The sequence below is a fragment of the Palaemon carinicauda genome, chromosome 31, assembly GCF_036898095.1.
Source record: "Palaemon carinicauda isolate YSFRI2023 chromosome 31, ASM3689809v2, whole genome shotgun sequence".
Taxonomy (NCBI): Eukaryota; Metazoa; Arthropoda; class Malacostraca; order Decapoda; family Palaemonidae; genus Palaemon; species Palaemon carinicauda.
In genome coordinates, this window is record NC_090755.1 from 7449547 (window position 1) to 7469906 (window position 20360).

The 20360-nt window shown below is 45.5% G+C and overlaps 1 protein-coding gene across 1 annotated transcript in view; it reads right to left on the reverse strand.

Moving 5' to 3' along the window:
* LOC137624247 (Bardet-Biedl syndrome 2 protein homolog) overlaps nt 1-20360 on the reverse strand; it is a 110182-nt gene that overhangs the window by 13239 nt on the left and 76583 nt on the right. Inside the window, exon 14 of the mRNA XM_068354759.1 lies at nt 19465-19613. Within this exon, the coding sequence (XP_068210860.1) occupies nt 19465-19613 (149 nt within the window). The remainder of the gene's footprint in view (nt 1-19464; nt 19614-20360) is intronic.

Below are 20360 nucleotides of genomic sequence, written 5' to 3' on the forward strand. Positions count from 1 at the left end.
GAACTCAATCTCGTCCAGGATACAGACATCGCTGACGACCCGGACCCCATTGAAGACAATGTTACAGCTCTGAACTTAGACATAGAGCCCATGGTTTTAGACGAACCAGACACAGGTAAGGTGGTAAGTGAGGCAGGTGGGTCTGGCGCTAAGACCTCTCTTCTTAGCCCCTCTTTTTCTTTAACTTCTAATAATTCTTCCTTTCTTGGTTTTGAAGGGAACCGCGAATCCTCCCCGAGATCGCTCTCGGTTCCTCCCAAGGTCAAATATCAGAAGAGACCTTTAGTGAGGACTCGTAAGAATCCTACACTACCTGGATCATCGAAGCCCAAGAAGGTTCCCCTCCCCGGAGCTCCTAGTGGCTCGACTAGCACTGCCCCTATGTCTCAGGACCCGGGAGTGCAGTCATCCCCCTTAATTACCACGACCAACTTCGACCCGGTGGCCCTCACGAATATGATGACGAGGGTCGTTACAGAGCAGATTAGTTCTATACTTTCTGCCGTCACCAGAAGACTAGATACCCTGGAAGGTGGACTGCCTCAACAACAGCAGTTCCTCATCCCGGACGCCTCAAAACTTCCACCCTTCACGAAGAACAACCCGTGGAAAATGGCGCTCCACTGTCCTTTCACGGACGGAATGTTGACCATCGAGGGTTTTGGGACCAGGCCCATTGAAGATTTTGAGTTCTTCCCTCCCGGCCTTCAATTTCCTTTCCCCGGCTTCGCCCGGCTTACGGAAGAGGCTCTTGTCCGGCTAGATAAGGTCCCTAAAGAGACCGTTATCTTTCCGAAGGAACAGGCTCAGTCTGTTTGGGTTAGAACCTTAAATGAGTGGGGTTGTACAAACACCATGCTGACCCCCCACAAGAGTACTTACACCATGTTTCTTGTGGACGAACAGACCCCCACTCCTTGCGTCACCAAAATGGTTGAATTAGCCCTTCAGGCAGTGACCGAAGATAAACCTTTGCCACAACTCCGGGAGACAGATCCTACATCTCTGCTGTTCCCATCAGATAATGAATGTTGGCTTAACATTCAATCGACATTCACTTCTGGTAAGCTATCCGCTGACTGTGCATCGACGCAATTCAGTGAATGCCTCCCAAGACTACCTGAAACCTTAATCCGACTCGAGTTCGAGTCCCGGTCTAGGTTTAGCCGGAGCCTCGACGTCTCGACTATGGCGGAGATGTTTTCTCTTACCTACGACGAGGAACACTCCTTTAAAGTTATGACTAAAGCCACCCTGCAATCTTTGCTAGCAGATTGCTACGACTTCTTGGTGGCCAAAAGACGTTGCCGTAAGCATGGCTTATCTGAAGCTACTATCCGCCATGAGCCAAATAAGCTCATTAAAGCCTCTGCTTGGGGTCCGGACCTATTCCCGGAGGACATGGTCAACTCGGTATTGAGCGAAGCTGCCAGAGTGAACCAGAGCCTCAAAGTCCGTTGGGGTCTCACTCCCAAACGGAAGTTCGAACAATCGAGCATTCACTCCCGGGGCAGAAAGAGGCTACGCCCTTATAGCTCTACTCAATTCCGCCAACCTCTTCAAGTAGTCCAGTCGGCCCCGGTCTCTCAGGGCATCCAACCCTCTACCTCCAAGTCTCAGCCCCAAGTGAAGTATGTCCTCGTCCCTGAAAGCCAAGTGGCCTCGAACTCGTTTACCTCTCCTGTTTATAACCCGGTCTATGAGTCCCGGTTTTCCTCCCAAGGATACCAACGAGGCAGGGGCCCCGGTTCGAGGGGTTCTTTTCAGAACAGAAGCAAAGGGAGATATTTCTCCCGTGGAAAAGGGTCACGTGGTGGCCGAGGCGGTAAAACCTCCAACTACTGACGGTCTTCAGGTAGGAGGGAGACTTTATGTGTTCCGGAGTCGCTGGAAATTCAGTCCTTGGGCCTTCAGCATAATCTCCAAGGGCCTGGGGTGGAGTTGGATAGAAGGGCCTCCTCCACCGAACAAATTCCATCAACCCTCGACACCGGACCTACTTCTGTTTACCCAAGATCTTCTTCGCAAGAATGCGATCAAGGAAACGAAATATCTGAAGTTTCAAGGTCGCTTATTCAGCGTTCCGAAGAAAGACTCCGACAGCCGAAGGGTCATCCTCGATCTGTCTCGACTAAACTTGTCCATTCAATGCGACAGGTTTCACATGCTTACCGTCTCGCAGGTGCGAACCTTGCTTCCCCGTGGGGCCGTCACCACCTCCATCGATCTTACCGATGCTCACTATCACGTTCCAATAGCGAGACACTTCCGCCCATTCCTAGGATTCAGACTGGACGACAAGGCTTACACGTTCAAAGTGATGCCTTTCGGGCTCAACATCGCGCCCAGAATCTTCACGAAACTGACGGAATCGGTCATTCAGGAACTCTGATCCCACGGAATCCAAGTCGTCGCATACCTGGACGATTGGCTAATCTGGTCAGACAACGTCGAGGATTGTCTCAAGGCAACAAACAAGGTGATCCAATATCTTCAGTTTCTGGGATTCCAAATAAACTTCGGAAAGTCTCGTCTGACACCAGAGACTAAGTTTCAGTGGCTGGGATTACGGTGGGACCTACGTTCTCACACTCTATGTCTCCCCAGGTCCAAGAGGATAGAGATTGCGAAAAATACCAAACGCTTTCTCGGGGAAAAGATAACTTCCAGAAGGAACCAGGAGAGGATTCTAGGGTCCCTACAATTCGCTTCAGTGACAGACCTCCTTCTGAAAGCGAAACTGAAAGACATCAACCGAGTTTGGCGCTCCAGAGCGAACAACAAACGTCGGGACAAGAAGACACGCCTTCCTCCCATTCTTCGGAAGAGGCTTCTCCCGTGGACAACCGCCAAGAGCCTATCAAAGTCGGTTCCGTTGCAGTACCCGCCTCCAAGGATAGTCATTCACACGGATGCCTCCCTATCAGGTTGGGGAGGCTACTCCCAACACAGGAAGGTTCAGGGCCTTTGGTCCACAATGTTCCAACAATTTCACATAAACGTCCTGGAGGCCATGGCTGTCTTACTAACCTTGAAACGTCTTTCCCCGGCCAAGAAACAACATCTGAGGATAGTCCTCGACAACGAAGTCATAGTCCGTTGTCTAAACAGAGGGGGCTCCAAGTCAGGTCCCATCAATCACGTGATGGTGGCAATCTTCTCCCTGGCGGCCTCAAACCAGTGGCACCTATCCGCCGTCCATCTGGCTGGAGTTCGGAACGTTGTGGCAGACGTACTCTCTAGGACGGTACCGTTGGAGTCAGAATGGTCACTAGATCGCAAATCCTTTCAATGGATCCTCTCCCAAGTGCTGGATCTCCAGGTAGACCTCTTCGCGACGGAATCCAACCACAAGCTGAAATGTTATGTGGCCCCCAACCTGGACCCTCGGGCTTACGCCACGGATGCCATGTCTCTCGACTGGAACGCCTGGGAAAGGATTTACCTTTTCCCACCGGTGAACCTACTGATGAAAGTGCTGGACAAACTTCGAACCTTCAAAGGTCAAGTAGCCCTGGTGGCCCCCAATTGGCCCAAGAGCAATTGGTTTCCTCTTTTACTGGAGCTGAATCTCCACCCTCACCAGATTCCCAACCCGACTTTGACCCAGATAGTACAAACGTGCACTGTGTTCGCTTCCTCAAACATTCAGACCACCCTAACTTTATGGACTTCATGAAGTTTGCGGCACACAAAGGGGCTAACATAGACCCCCAGAATACTTTATTTTTAGAATCTGACAAGAGAGACTCCACTCTTCGTCAATATGACTCAGCGGTCAAAAAACTAGCAAAGTTTTTGAAGGATTCTAGTACTGACTTTATGACACTAAACCTAACGGTAACCTTTTTTAGAACCTTGTTTGAGTCGGGCTTAGCAGCTAACACTATTACTACCATCAAGTCTGCCTTGAAGAAGATTTTTCTAATCGACTTTAATATAGATCTAACAGATTCATTGCTAGCTTCGATCCCAAGAGCCTGTGCCAGACTGAGACCATCTTCTCGTCCTAGCTCGATTTCCTGGTTTCTCAATGATGTTCTTAAACTAGCGTCAGAAACCGTCAACGATTCATGTGAGTATATCCCTCTACTCAGAAAAACTCTCTTTCTCGTGAGTTTAGCATCTGGCGCCAGGATTTCGGAATTAGCTGCCTTATCAAGGGATCCAGGCCACATAGAGTTCCTTCCGTCAGGAGAGGTCCTCCTCTCCCCAGACAAGGTCTTCTTGGCCAAAAATGAAGACCCTCAGAATAGATGGTCCTCCTGGAAAATTATCCCTCTCCTTCAGGATCCTTCCCTATGCCCGGTTACCACTCTAAAGTCCTTTCTATCAAGGACTTCCTATAGGACCTCGGGACCCTTGTTCATCAGGGAGCGGGGAGGGACTATAACTTTGAAAGGGATCAGACAACAGATCTTGTATTTCATTAAACAGGCCAATCCAGAGTCTTTTCCTCACGTCCACGACATTCGGGCGGTAGCGACCTCAATAAATTTTTTCCATCATATGAACTTTACAGATCTCTCTAAATATACCGGATGGAAATCCCCCTCAGTGTTCAAGCGGCACTATCTTAAACAATTAGAGGCCCTTCAACTCGCTACCGTAGCTGCAGGGAGCGTGGTATCCCCCGGACAAATTCCTTCTGACTAATTCCTGAATCCGATATCTTCCACCTTCTTCCTCTTACCTGCCTCACTTACAGTTCCTACCTGAGTTTGGTTTGTTGTATCACACCCATGGGTGTTCCTAGTTCGTAACATTGCTATTTTATTATCATTGTTCAATTTATTCTTACCATACGAACTGTATTTCTTTAGTGTTCAAGTTTATATAATTTGTTCCAGTGTTTGACCTTAATTGGTTTTATTTTAAGTTAATGTTCTTTTGTCTTCCCTTCCTGGGATATTATACCTTATCATGCTGATGTTATTAAAGACGACCGTCTTCTACGTTAACTTTTGATTAAACCACTGTTTGTTATGTTGATTTTAATTCGTTCCCGTATAGTTAATGAAGCTTGGGTTCGTTTTCTCTGGTACTATTTCACTGGGCGGCACAGGGATTGAGCCCAGAAAAGGGATTTTGACGAAGGAAAAATCTATTTCTGGGCGAGAGACCTGTGCCGCCCAGTGAACCCACCCTATTTGCTCCCCCCCTGATCAGACCCCAAACTTAAGGGTGCTGTAAGGAGTGATGGGCAAGCGTGGGTTGAGTTAGTAGTACTGGTCTGCGAGGCAGGGGAGGTTGAACTGCACCTCACTATTGAGGGATTTCGAAGAGGAGAAGTCTAAATGGTACGAGACCTCTGGTATTTCGCCCCAGTCTATACCGACACCATTAGGTGAGCGAGCTAGTTCAACCTAGCATTCCTATACATTTTTTCTCTGGTAATATTAGCAGTTATATTCCTTTGAAATGGTGCATAAGGAGCATTTCACTGGGCGGCACAGGTCTCTCGCCCAGAAATAGATTTTTCCTTCGTCAAAATCCCTTTTTTGGGTCCAAATCTAGGAAGGGCCGGGGTCAGAAAAAAAGGTCTAAAATTTGTCGGTGTTAGATTTTGTGTTAGACTGCAGCATAGAGTCGTTTTATGGGTGTATATGTGGTCATCGCATTTTTTGCTCTCCGACTAAAATTATAGTAGATATATGAGATTTTCTTGAAAAATGTCCCTATTTTTGGGGTACGAATCTAGTAAGGGCCGGGGTCAGAAAAAAGGTCTAAAATTTGATGGTGTCTGATTTTGTGTTAGACTGCACTTTGCTGCAGTAGAGGGGCTTGAGTGTCCCAATGATGGGCTGGGCAATGGCGGTGGGGTAGTTTATCCACCCTGGCAGGCTCAACCATACCGCTAAGGCCAGTTCTGAGAGACCAGACCAAGACTGGACCCCTATAGGCCTTCTCCTTTATTTTAAGATAGGCAAAGGCTAGGAGAAGGAAAACTCCAAAATCAAACCAAACAAGACCCCAACGGCGGAGCTTCCCAGCGCCGGCGGAAGAGGGCAATGCCTGTCAGGCAGGCAACAAGGCGGGCCTTGACATAACAAGAACCCGGCAGCCCAATGCAACCAACATCGGAGAAGCCGCCTGTCTCATATGTCTTGAGCCGCGGTGAAAATGATGTGGGCCAAGTGTGTGTGCGTGGCCGTTGCAAAGCCACGACCACCCAAAACAATATACCCAGCTACTGGCATTCTGTCGTTTCCTCCACCCTTCTTCATCTCTTTCTCACCATCATCATCATCATCACCACCAGCAAGTCCTGAGGCGACAGCACCGTGGGTGAAGGGGGCAGGCCTGGATAGCTGGAAGCCCTTAGCCCACGACTGCACTCAGGCGGCGAGTCTAAGATTCAGTCGCTCTCTGGTGACGGTGCCGTGACACCAGAGTTCGGCAGCTGGACCCGTGACTGGGCTGGCCTATTGAGGACACCGCAGCCCACCCCACATGGGGAGGCCCCTAGAAAAGGTGGGGTAAACATCGGACACGGCAAACCCGTCTGGTCAGCTCACCGCGGCTGGTGGACATCCCACTAATGCGGTCGAAATAACAAGAAAAAAATATTAACCTTAGGTGCGTGGAACATCCGCACCCTCCAAGATGTGACGAACACCAACCGCCCGGAACGACGTACAGCCCTCGTCTGCAAGGAGCTAGCCCGCTTCAATGTTGATGTGGCGGCTCTCAGCGAGACCAGACTACTCGAAGAGGGCAACATCAGGGAAGCTGGAACAGGCTACACCATTTTCTGGAAAGGCAAGGCCCTAGAGGAGCCTCGCATCCACGGTGTCGGCTTCGCCATCCGTTCCCAGCTAGTGCAGCAGCACAACCTAGCTCCCAAGGCCATCAGTGAGCGCCTGATGACTGTCCGCATCCCCATCACGCGGGACAGACACCTCACCCTGATCTCTGTCTACGCCCCGACTATGACCTCAACCGATGATAACAAAGCTGCCTTCTACACCCAGCTCGACCGCACCATCCAGGCAGTGCCCGCCAATGACAAGCTCGTTGTGCTTGGCGACTTTAATGCCCGAGTAGGCAAAGACCATCGCCTGTGGGAGGGAATTATCGGCCGCCATGGCATTGGAAATTGCAACGCCAATGGCCAACTCCTACTGGGTCTGTGTGCAGAACACCAACTTGTGGTAACCAACACCATCTTCCAGTTACCAAAGCGACAATAGACCACATGGAGACACCCACGGTCTAAACACTGGCACACCCTGGACTACGTCCTGACCAGTGCCAAAGATCGAGGAGACGTCCGCATCACCCGATCCATGCCCGGAGCGTACGACTGCTGGACGGACCACAGACTCCTCATCTCCCGACTCTCCGTGACGACCCTACGACCACCCAGAAGGGCACCTAACAGCGTACCACACTAACGCTTTGATTGTAGTAAGCTCCGCAACCCACAGGTGGCACAGAACTACAAGGAGGCCTGCGAACAATACCTCGCAGACCCTGTGGGTCAGGCCACTGTTGAGCACCACTGGACCACCCTCAGAAATGCCATGACCCGTGCCGCGGAGGAAACACTAGGCTACACCACCAAGAAACGGCAGGATTGGTTTGATGAGAATGATGCTACCATCTCTCTTCTCATTGAAACCAAACGACAAGCACGCCTGACTTTGGAAAACCAACCAACAGCAGCTAACAAATGTGCTCACAAGGTGGCTGAAGCTGGTTGCCAGAGAGGTATCCGTGAAGCCCAGAACACCTGGTGGCAAAGAAAAGCTGCAGAAATACAGAGTTTCGCTGACCAACGTGACCTGCGCAGCTTCTATGCAGCAACAAAGGAAATATTCGGTCCCACACGGTCATCAGTGGGCAGCCTGAAGGACACGGATGGGGCCACGACCATCACCGACAGCGAGGGCATCCTGGCCAGGTGGAGGTCTCACTTTGAGAACCTCCTCAATGACCAAGCAGACACCCCAGACGATCTCCTGCGAATGACCCCGCAGCATCATGTCCGTCACTGGATGGCACTACCACCCTCCATCCATGACTTCAACAAGGCCCTGCAGCGCATGAAGCCCGGCAAAGCCCCAGGGCCAGACAACATCCCGTTGGAGCTCCTCACTCACGGTGGCCCCGGCTTGAGGAACCGTTTGATGCTCCTTATACTGAAAATATGGGAAACCAAGACCCCCCCCCCAGTGATTTCCGCGATGCAAACATCACTACCATCTTCAAGAAGGGAGACAGGGAGAACTGTAACAACTACCGGGGAATATCACTACTAAGAATCGCGAGTAAGATTTTCGCTCGGATTCTCCTTAACCGCCTCCTTATCCTCGCAGACAACGTCCTGCCAGAGTCCCAGTGCGGCTTTCGACCTTCCCGCGGGACCATAGACATGATCTTCTGTGCGCGACAACTACAAGAGAAGAGCCTCGAACAACAACAGCCCATAATGTTCATCTTCTGGGATTTGAAAAAGGCCTTCGACAAAGTACCTCGACCTGCCATGTGGGCTGTCCTCAAAAGATATGGCTGCCCACCCGATTTTGTCAAGCTGGTGCGTGCCCTCCATGACGGAATGGTTGGGAGAGTCTGCCACCAGAACTCTCTTTCAGACCTATTCCCCATCAACGGCGGCCTGAAGCAGGGCTGTGTTCTGGCCCCGACGTGTTTCTCGCTATACACCGCAGCAATGCTCAACGAGATTCCCCCGGACACACCCTCAGTCGACCTACGTTTCCGCATGGATGGAGGCGCTTTCAACCTCGCTAGACTCCGCGCCAGAACCAAGACCACCTTGTGTGCAGTGCGAGAACTGCAGTATGCTGACGACAATGCCACCCCAGGTCAGACGGCAGAGGACCTGCAGTCGTTAGCTGATGCATACAACTCTGCCTACGAACGTTTTGGGATGCAAGTCAACTCAGATAAAACCAAGACCCTCGTCCAACATCCACCAGGACTGATGCTCCCCAACTTCAATACCACAGTGAATGACCAACCGTTAGAACAGGTGGACCAGTTCTCCTACCTAGGGAGCATCCTAACATCAGATCCCACAAGCAAAAAGGACGTGGAGAACAGGATCAGGGCAGCCCACTCCGCCTTTGGCCGACTCAACTGCCGCGTATTTAACAACCACGCACTGACAATGACCACCAAAATAATGGTGTTCAGGGCAGTAGTCCTCTCCACGCTCCTATATGCATGTGAAACATGGACGCTATATAAAAACGATCTTAAAAACCTAGAACGCTTCCAACAAATGAAACTGAGGCAGATCTTGAAAATCCCCTGGGAGAGCCACACCACCAACATTGAAGTCTTAGAACGTGCCTCGCAGACCAGCGTGGCGGCCACCATCATCCACCACCGCCTCCGCTGGATAGGACACGTGCATAGGATGGATCCATCTAGGCTCCCAAAGAAAATATTCTACGGAGAACTGACCCAGGGCACCAGACCACGAGGAGCCCCGAAAATGCGCTATAAAGATCAACTGAAGCGCACCCTGGCTCTAACTGACATCGATCCTTCCTCATGGGAAGAAACAGCCAGGGACAGGAAAACCTGGAGGAGTACAGTACACCATGGCACCGTGGACTTCGAGGAGAGGAGGAGACAAAATGAGGAGGCTAGGAGGAGAAGGAGAGAGCGATTAGAACAGCCCCGCCCACCACCTACCCTCCCTTGTAAACACTGTCCGCGACTCTTCCACCACAGACTAGGACTTAACAGCCACATCAGGCATAAGCACCCACCCCACAGATAAGAGGCTGATGGCTAACGACAGAACCCAATACTCGGACACGAGTGGGCGCCGACGACGACGATGTGGTCATAGCATTTTTTTGCTTTCCGACTAAAATTATAGAAGATATATGAGATTTTCTTGAAAAATGTCCCTATTTTTGGGAACTGAATCTAGTAAGGGTCAGGGTCGGGGTCAGAAAAAAGGTCAAGAATTTGACAGTGTCAGATTTTGTGTTAGACTGCAACATAGAGTCGTTTTATGGGTATATATGTGGTCATCGTATTTTTTCGCTCTCCGACTAAAATTATACAAATATACAAGATTTTCTTTGAAAATGTCTGTATTTTTTAATCCGAATCTAGTAAGGGTTGGGGTCAGAAAAAAGTTTAAGAATTTGACGGTATTAGATTTTGTGTTAGACTGCAGCATAGAGTCGTTTTATGGGTACTGTATATATGTGATCATCGGATTTTTCGCTCTCCGACTAAAATTACAGTAGATATATGAGATTTTCTTGAAAAATGTCCCTATTTTGGGGATCAAATCTAGTAAGGGCCGGGGTCAGAAAAAAGGTCAAGAATTTGACAGTGTCAGATTTTGTGTTAGACTGCAGCATAGAGTCGTTTTATGGGTTTATATGGGGTCATCGCATTTTTTCGCTCTCCGACTAAAATTATAGAAGATATATGAGATTTTCTTGAAAAATATCTATATTTTTTAGTCCGAATCATCATTACTAGCTAAGCTACAACTCTAATTGAAAAATGAAGGTGCTATAAGGGCAAGGGCTCAAATAGGGAAAAATAGCCCAGTGAAGAAGGAAACAAGGAAATAAATGAATAGCCTACAAGTGAAGTACAGTAATAAACAGTTAACGTGTAATATTTTAAGAACAGTAACAACATTAAAATAAAGCTTTCCTATATAAACTATAAAAACTTTAAAAAAACAAGATGAAGAGAAACAACATAGAATAGTGTGTAAAAAAACAAGATGAAGAGAAACAAGATAGAATAGTGTGCCCAAGTGTACCCTCAAGCAAGAGAACTCTACCCCAAGACAGGTGAAACCATCTAGAAATATATTAGTACCATCCCTTGAAAATAAAGGGCCAAATATGGTCGTTCATCTCCAAGTTCCAAGCCTTTTAAACAGAGATGGCATCACAATTTTCAAAGCAGAGATGAAGAAAGCACTGTGCTGGCAACTCAGGCAAACTGGTCTTTAAAAAATCCAAACAAGGTCAAACCACATATCATGTGTACAGTATTTAGTATGAAAATTAATGGGCCTAGAACACTACCCTGAGGAACACAAGATACTACATTCCGATACTCAATATGGTCCCCATTAACAACTATTCTTTGCAACCTATTACAGTGGTAATTAGAAACTAATGATGATGCAAAGAAAAGTACAACCTACTCCCAATCATTTGCATTTGAAAACATGGGCCTAATGATCAACAGTCAAAGGTAGCACTAAATTCAAGGCCAATTATACAAACTACCTAAGCCTAATCAAGGGATTTCTGTACAGCAATGGAAACTGGAAGGGCATGTGCTCCATCAAATTGCAAACTAAGGAACAGTTTATTATGAAAAAAACGTCGTCATCGTTGGAGACGTCCTCGTCATCTTAAGTCTTACATTCTGCATACCTATTCAGACACTCAAAAAGACATTCAAAAACTTTAGATAATATGGGTTATGGGAATTGGGCAGTAATCAGAAGGGCTAGAACTACCATAAATACATCAACCTAATGGAATAACATTAATTCTTCTCCAACAAGTGCAAAAAAACCTCTTCTTGGTAACTTACGGAAAATAACAGACAACTCAGGAGCTAAGAAATCAACGGTCTTTATAAAAGAAAAAGGATATTTTAATTATAAAATAAATTTTTGAATATACTTACCCGGTGAATATATAATAGCTGCAACTCTGTTGCTCGACAGACACATACATAAAAAACTCGCGAGCGATCGCTATGCAGGTTGCGGGTGTGCCCACCAGCGCCAACTGTCGGCCAGATACCACTCTCGGATGTAAACAAAACCTTCAATTTCTTCTCATCCCACTGCGTCTCTATTGGGGAGGAAGGGAGGGTCATTTAATTTATATATTCACCGGGTAAGTATATTCAAAAATTTATTTTATAATTAAAATATCATTTTTAAATATTTAACTTAGCCGGTGAATATATAATAGCTGATTCACACCCAAGGAGGTGGGTAGAGACCAGAGTTAATTATGTTTACAGCGTATAAGCTAAGAGTTTTTTCATTTTGGCAGTTATCAATATAACAAAACCAAAATAAATAGGTACCTGGTGAGGAAGTTGACTTAGACGATTACTCTGCCTTGTAAGTCTGTCTTCCTCACGGAGCCCAGCGATCCTCTTAGGATGCTGACAGACTCCCAGGAGCTGACGTATCAAGGGCTGCAACCCATACAACAGGACCTCATCAAACCCCTAATCTGGGCGCTCTCAAGAAATGACTTTGACCACCCGCCAAATCAATCAGGATGCGAAAGGCTTCTTAGCCTTCCGAACAACCCATAAAACAATATTAAAAACATTTCAAGAGACAGATTAAAAGGATATTGGAATTAGGGAAGTGTAGTGGTAGAACCCTCACCCACTACTGCACTCGCTGCAACGAATGGACCCAGTGTGTAGCAGTCCTCGTAAAGAGTCTGGACATCTTTTAAGTAAAATGACGCGAACACTGACTTGTTTCTCCAAGAAGTCGCATCCATAATACTTTGCAGAGATTTATTTTGCTTGAAGGCCACGGAGGTTGCTATATCTCTAACTTCGTGCGTCTTAACCTTAAGCAAACATCGGTCTTTCTCATTCAAGTGAGAATGAGCTTCTCGTATTAAAAAAATCTGATAACATATGACAAAGAATTCTTTGACATAGGCAATGAAGGTTTCTTAACTGAGCACCATAATGCCTCAGATTTCCCTCGTAATGACTTAGTACGAGCTAAATCGAACTTAAGAGCTCTAACAGGACATAATACTCTTTCCAGTTCGTTGCCTACGATCTCTGATAAGCAAGGAATATCAAAAGATTTAGGCCAAGGACGAGAAGGCAGTTCATTTTTGGCCAGGAAACCAAGTTGAAGTGAACAAGTGGCTTTTTTCTGTAGAAAAGCCGATGTTCTTACTGAAGGCATGAAGTTCACTGACCCTTTTAGCCGAAGCCAAGCACACTAGGAAAAGTGTCTTGAGGGTGAGATCCTTCAGGGAGGCTGAATGTAATGGCTCAAACCTGTCTGACATGAGGAACCTTAGGACCACGTCTAAGTTCCATCCAGGAGTTGCCAAACGATGTTCCTTAGAGGTCTCGAAAGACTTAAGGAGATCTTGGAGATCTTTATTGTTGGAAAGATCTAAGCCTCTATGTCGGAAGACCGAAGCCAACATGCTCCTGTAGCCCTTAATCGTGGGAGCTGAAAGGGAGCGAACCTTTCTCAGATGTAAAAGAAAATCTGCGATTTGGGCTACAGAGGTACTGGACGAGGACACAGATGCTGACTTGCACCAGTCTCGAAAGACTTCCCACTTCGACTGGTATACTCTAATGGTAGAAGCTCTCCTAGCTCTTGCAATCGCACTGACTGCCTCCTTCGAAAAACCTCTAGCTCTTGAGAGTCTTTCGATAGTGTGAAGGAAGTCAGACGAAGAGCGGGGAGGCTTTGATGGAAATTCTTTACGTGGGGCTGACGTAACAGATCTACCCTTAGAGGAAGACTTCTTGGAAAGTCTACCAGCCATTGAAGTACCTCGGTGAACCACTCTCTCGCGGGCCAGAGGGTAGCAACCAACGTCAACCTTGTCCCTCCGTGAGAGGCGAACTTCTGCAGTACCTTGTTGACTATCTTGAATGGTGGGAATGCATATAAGTCCATAAAAGACCAATCCAGTAGAAACGCGTCTATGTAGATTGCTTCTGTATCTAGGACTGGAGAGCAAAAGATTGGTAACCTTTTGGTCAACGAGGAGGCAAAGAGGTCTATGGTTGGTTGACCCCAAGAAGCCCAAAGACTCTTGCCCACGTCCTTGTGGAGGGTCCATTCCGTGGGTATCACCTGACCCCTCCGACTGAGACAGTCTGCCAAGACGTTCAAGTCCCCCTGGATGAATCTCGTCAACAGGGAGATGCCTCGAATTCTAGACCATAAGAGAAGGTCCTTTGCGATCTCGAGCAGCGTGAAGGAGTGTGTGCCTCCTTGCTTGGAGATGTACGTCAAAGTTGTGGTGTTGTCTGAGTTGACCTCTACCACTTAGTTTCGAAGACGCTTCCTAATATCATCAAGGCCAAGTGGACTGCTAATAGCTCCTTGCCGTTGATGTGCATGCTCTTCTGACTTGAGGTCCACAGACCAGCGCATTCCCGACCGTCCAGGGTCGCACCCAACCCAAACCCGACGCGTCTGAGGACAACACGTGGTTTGGGTTCTTGACTGCTAGGGATAGTCCCTCTCTCAGACTGATATTGCTGCCCCACCATTTCAGGCATGCCTTTATTGGTTCGGAGACTGGGAATGATACCGTCTCTAATGTCTTGTCCTAGTTCCAGTGAGAGGCTAGATGGAACCGGAGAGGCAGAAGGGGTAGTCTCCCTAGTGAGACAAACTGCTCCAGGGATGAGAGAGTCCCTACGAGACTGTTCCAACTCCTGACTGAATAAACGTTTTCTTTTCAGCATTAGTTGGACTTCGAGCAGGGCTTGACTGTGAATCTCCATCCCCAAAAATAGAATAATCTGGGATGGGATCAGTTGGGACTTTTAGGTTGACCACAAGTCCCAACTCCCTGGCCAGACTCAACGTCCAATGTAGATCCTGCAGACAGTGAAGGCTGGACGATGCTCTGAGAAGCCAGTCGTCCAAGTACAGGGAGGCTCGGATCCCCGATAGCTCGAAACTGGTACCCCACATTCCTGTAAACAAACCTCAGAAACGGTTGGAAATCCGGGTGTATAGGAATGTGGAAGTATGCCTCCTGAAGGTCGAGAGAGACCATCCAGTCGCCTTCCATAAATGCTGTCAAGACAGCCTGGAAGACTTCATCGTGAAGTTTGTCTTGACAATGAACACATTGAGCGCACTTGCCTCTTACGTACTCCTGCAGTGAACATGGCTGCCAAATCATGGAGCCATCCCTGAGGGACTTGTTCCTGCAGAGAACGTGGCTGTCAGATCATTGGAGCCATCCCTGAAAGCCTTGTTTATGCATGACATAATTGTACAGCAAAACTTCAAAGGCTCAAAAACAGCTGTGAAGTTGACCTGTAAAATCTTGGAGCGTCTCATGGCCAGGCGCCAGGGAGAGTTTATGAGGTTTGAGAAGTCTATCTGGGCAGAGGCAGGAACTCCCAAGCCGAGAACTTCTCTCGTGTCATATCAGACTCTCGCTCTATAAGCCAGTTTAAAAGAAGGGAGAGCAAAGGCTGTATCCCCCAAACTCCTCCTGGTGATAAACCAGTCGCCTAGCAAACGTAAAGCTCTCTAGGAGAGCGAGAGAGCACTAGCTTATAAAACAACGGCTTCGAAGTAGCTAGGCCTAGTGTAAGCTCTGACGTTTAGGCGAACGAGGAGCAGCAGTTACAAAAAGATCCGGACAAAGATCCTTAAAAATCAGCATGATTTATTTAAAGTCCATAGAGGGCTAAGCAGCTTTAGGCTCCTCTCCGTCTGACAGAGTCCTCAAGGGAATATCAGTAGGAGGGGGAACAGCAACTTCCTCATCTGAAGGAACCTTGTCCGATAATAGCTGAGTCTCAAGCAAGGGAGAGACCTACCGTGGTGGCAATGCTTTACAAGCAGAGTCCACATGCACTGGTGCATTAGTAGCGGACCAGGACGCAACGTCATGTAACTGCTTGACAGTCTGTGAACTGTCAACAACAACAGGTGCGAGAGACCAGGACGCAACGTCATGTAACTGCTTGACAGTCTGTGAACTGTCAACAACAACAGGTGCGTGAGGACACACAGCGTCCACTCGAGACTGCTTTGACCGCCTAGACTGAGCAGTCAAAACAACTCTAGAATGCGGAGGTTGACGCTCAGCGTCAAAACAAGTCAACTCCGATTGTTAGCGAACGTCCTGAACGTCAACAGGAGCATCAGCAAGTGGCCTAACGTCCAAATGTGGCTGAAAATCCACACGAGACCGCATCGAGTGTGGTTCTAAACAACCTGACTGACGTGACTTAGCTACGCCAACGTCAACAGGACGCACAAAGGAACGTTAGGGTGGCTGAAAGCCAGGATCTCGATGAGATAAACGGCTAGGCTCAACGGACTTATCGGCAGAATAGTCTTCCATAAGGTAGGCAAGCTTATTCTGCATGTCTTGCCATACAACCCATTTAGGATCAACGGAAATGGTTGCGGTAAGAGACGAGGGTAACGTCTGTGACCGCAAAACCTTGCCAACAAAAAGACTCTCGGAGTCTGTGTTACGCTTTTGTTAGGCGGCGAGCAGTCTTCCGATGACTGCATAGGGTCAGAGCTGTCCTAATGGCTACAACCAGGACGCTGGACCTGTCCTGAAAGGACTGACTTTCGCTTAAGGGCCTCGAAACCTTGTTTCAGGTTTCTTATGCGAAAAGCCTTCGGATGACGAGGAGAAAATCGTCTCTCTCGCCTTATGGTAGGGGTGATCTTGGTAAGATACACCCGATACCATAGAGGGAACGTCTGTTCGCTGATCAAGGCCTCTCGAACCCATAAGTCGTACGACATTACTTCTCCCCTGGGCTTGGGAGCTTGCAAGAGGTCCCGGACTAGGCGAACGACAGGCACGAACAGACGAACCCTCGGTCGCAACACTGATAACACTTTGCGCAATATCACTTTATCACTACGATTTTCTGTTTTGCACTTATTTCACTGAAATCGAAACTTTTACTGATTTCTACCTGAAGCACGCAATTCTACCCTCATCAAAAGGTAGTAATTGTGAAATCAGTCGTATAATGCAAGCACATTAATACCAGCAAAAAACAGTAAACATATTTTAAGATAAAAAATTCAGTGGCTGGGGAAGAGACTAAACACTAGTTCATTCAAAACTACGTTTTCAATCTCTCACCGTACATTGCCTGGGGACGAGAATAAAAAACTAAAAACGTTTTATCCTTTCTCCCCGTACAGAGACTAGGGACGAGAGTAACTCGAGAACAACGTTACCCGCTTGAACGGAACGTTTTCTCTCCTCTCTCTCCCTCCGTCTCTATCTTTCTCTCTCTCTCTCTCTCTTGATTTCGCACCTAAGAGAAGAGCCCACTTACGTTTCGTCAAAAAAACATGTTATTTGACCAAAGGAAAAAAAAAAAAAAAAAAAAAAAAAAAACTGAAAGGTTTTTCAATTAAAAAGTTCCTTTAAAATAGAATTTAAAACATTTAAGCTTTGAAAGAAGAATGAACAAAACGTCAGAATCGATTTACTCTTTCTGCAAAGTGAAACTGTGATACTCTCTCTCTCTATCATAACGATAGAGCGCAAACTGCGTAGCATAAATAAACTAAACGTTAGTTCATCTTTGAAACAGTACGAAGACTATTCAAAGAAAATCTTTCATAAAATATCTATTAAAAAATATTCATTTAAAAAGTTTTAAATCATTAGCTCTTTAAAAGCTATTTACGATTGAAAGGGCTCAACGTTGTTTAACTTCGGTTTCCAAGTTAGGACCGCCTACTCTCAGGAAAGGTCGCATATAAACAAATCATTAAAATTTATTTTTATGTTTATTATAAATGGAAAGTTAATCGAAGAGGCCTAATAAAGGCGGTGAGATATAAAATATATAGAGGAAAATCTATAATTAATTCATAACGTGATAAGATAATTGCTAAAAGCCTAAACACACTTCCGTCTAAGGGAAGGGTCGGCCATTTAAAAGTCAAAGAAAGTCCATACTCTCTTTGTCATCAAAAATTAAATCTATCCAAAAACGAGTTCAAGGATTTATTTGAAGAAAAACACCTGTACTGCGAAAGCTCAAACCAAATTAAAGTACTTCACCAAATATGATGGGAAAAACTCCAGGTTCAACAGCGAGTAAAAGTACGTCTTGTCGACACGTCGACAGAGAAGAAATTGAAGGTTTTGTTTACATCCGAGAGTGGTATCTGGCCGACAGTTGGCGCTGGTGGGCACACCCGCAACCTGCATAGCGATCGCTCGCGAGTTTTTTATGTATGTGTCTGTCGAGCAACAGAGTTGCAGCTATTATATATTCACCGGCTAAGTTAAATATTTAAAAAGGAAAAATACTATTTGGGTCAATACCTCAATAAACATCAAGGTCCATCAAGAGCGTTTTAATTTCACAGGACTTACTATAATGCCAGCTACTAGGCTAATCAAAGCATCAGAGAATTGCATGGACTTTAGGCACAGCCACCCTATAAAGAAAGTGACATACAGTAGCCTTCTTTTGTTCCCACGACTTACTGTGAAACCTCAGCTTTTAGTCGTGGAGATGAATTTTTGGAATCTTTAGAAATCCTCCCACTACCATATGCGACAGTTTCTGACAAAATAAACCACTAAGTACTTGTCATGATACTACTTTCAATCCTTGGTGGCTTTTGTTTTAGCAGTCTGTAGTATCTTAAAGTGTAAATCATCTCCCTTCACCTTTATAAATTTTCATCCTGTTGGACCAACAGGCTCTAGGTTTATAAAACATCATATTGTACTACTGTATTTCCTTTTGATAATCAACCATTCCATGCTTAATCTTAACATGTAAACTCCTTATCTCAAACATAGTAAACTGGCCTTTAGTGTTGCTACATTATTTGAATATGTTGTCAACATGATAGTTATATTCATGCTGATGTCTAATTTGATGACCTCTTTTAACCCTTTTACCCCCAATGGACGTACTGGTACATTTCACAAAACTCATCCCTTTAACCCCATGGACGTACTGGTACGTCCTTGCAAAAAACTGCTTTTTACATTTTTTTTTGCATTTTCTTGAAAACTTTATGAGAAACTTCAGGCATTTTCAAAAAGAATGAGACCAACCTGACCTCTCTATGACGAAAATTAAGGCTGTTAGAGCAATTTAAAAAATATATATTGCAAATGTGCTTAAAAAAAACACCTGGGGGTTAAGGGTTGGAAAGTTCCAAATAGCCTGGGGGTAAAAGGGTTAAAATAAAAAAAAATTGGTACAAACATCAAATTGTCAATCAGCATAATAGCTATTGATGTGAGTTTTGCAAGGCTACCTCATGAAGTGAATAAAATTGGGTTCTCTCTATGCGAACCATTGCTATAAACCAAGGTCCCACTTTCCTCCAATATTATTGAGAGCTAATATTACTTTTCTGGAGCAAAACTTGATACAAATGTTAGTAAGTTAAAGGTGTTGAGAAGTGAACCAAAAATGCAGGTTCCCTAACGCCATTTAGGTTACTAAAATCTTCTTCACTGAATAAAAGTAGATACAAGGCAACACATCAAGTTGAAGCATGAGGCTACCTAAAACAATGGTTTGTATGCATTAAATATAAAATTGGTCTTAAAGTACAGTATGTCATATTAACTTTAGCCATAAAAATTATAACAAAAAATGTTCTTAAATATCATGAAATGGTCAGTTACCTAGTGAGTCCTTTATTGTTGGTAGTAAGAGTGAATTTTACAGTACTGTATATATAAAAAGTTAATATTGCTTACATACCTCTTAATCGACCTGCTTTTTGTATAGTTTGATTGACTTGTTTGAGACAATTCAGGAGTTCTTGGTGGTTGTTACATCTTATCTTGTATCCGTTAATAAGGTCTTTGTTAAGATTAAACAGTTCACTATACCACTGACGCATGCTTTGCCTGAAAGTGATATATATCATAACATACAAGAATTTCTATCAATAATCTTACAAAGTCTTTTATATAGGAGTAAAGAATATACATAACAAGGTTTCAAAGTAAAATTTTTGCACAGAATAAGTTTCCAAAAGTCACAGGTAGTGATTGATTGATTGATTGAAAGTTTTCTGGCATCCTGACATCTAAGGTCATTGACACCAATAGCATTTATTATATATAAGAAATAAAAGAGAATTTAATTAAAACCATAAAAGTTAAAAAGTTATTATAATAATTGAATAGTTTTCAGAAGACCTGCTTCTGAAATAAATCTAAAAATTCAGCTCGCATAGTAGGACACATCATGTCCAAGAATCTTGGCAAGGATGAACCTGCCATCCTCACCTCGAGCCTCAAACAGATATCTATTTCCTAAGTTAGTAAAATTACGGCATTCGGTCAACAAATGCCTCACTGTTAGATACTAAACAGTCCTCGCAATACGGTTGGTGTTGGCCCTTCAGTCACAGGTAGTGAATTAAGACAGATGCATTTGTAGGGGAGTATGAAGAACAAAGGTTTTTGGGTTAAATTAGAAAAAAACATATGTTATAGAAAAACAACTGCATCCAGGTACAAAATATTTCACCTTAATTATTTTGTATAATCAGATGAGTGAGCATCATTCATATTTCATTAACACAAAATGTACAATGCAACCCAAACATCATATTTCTGTTGACCATGAAAGTCCTTTGAACAATAATT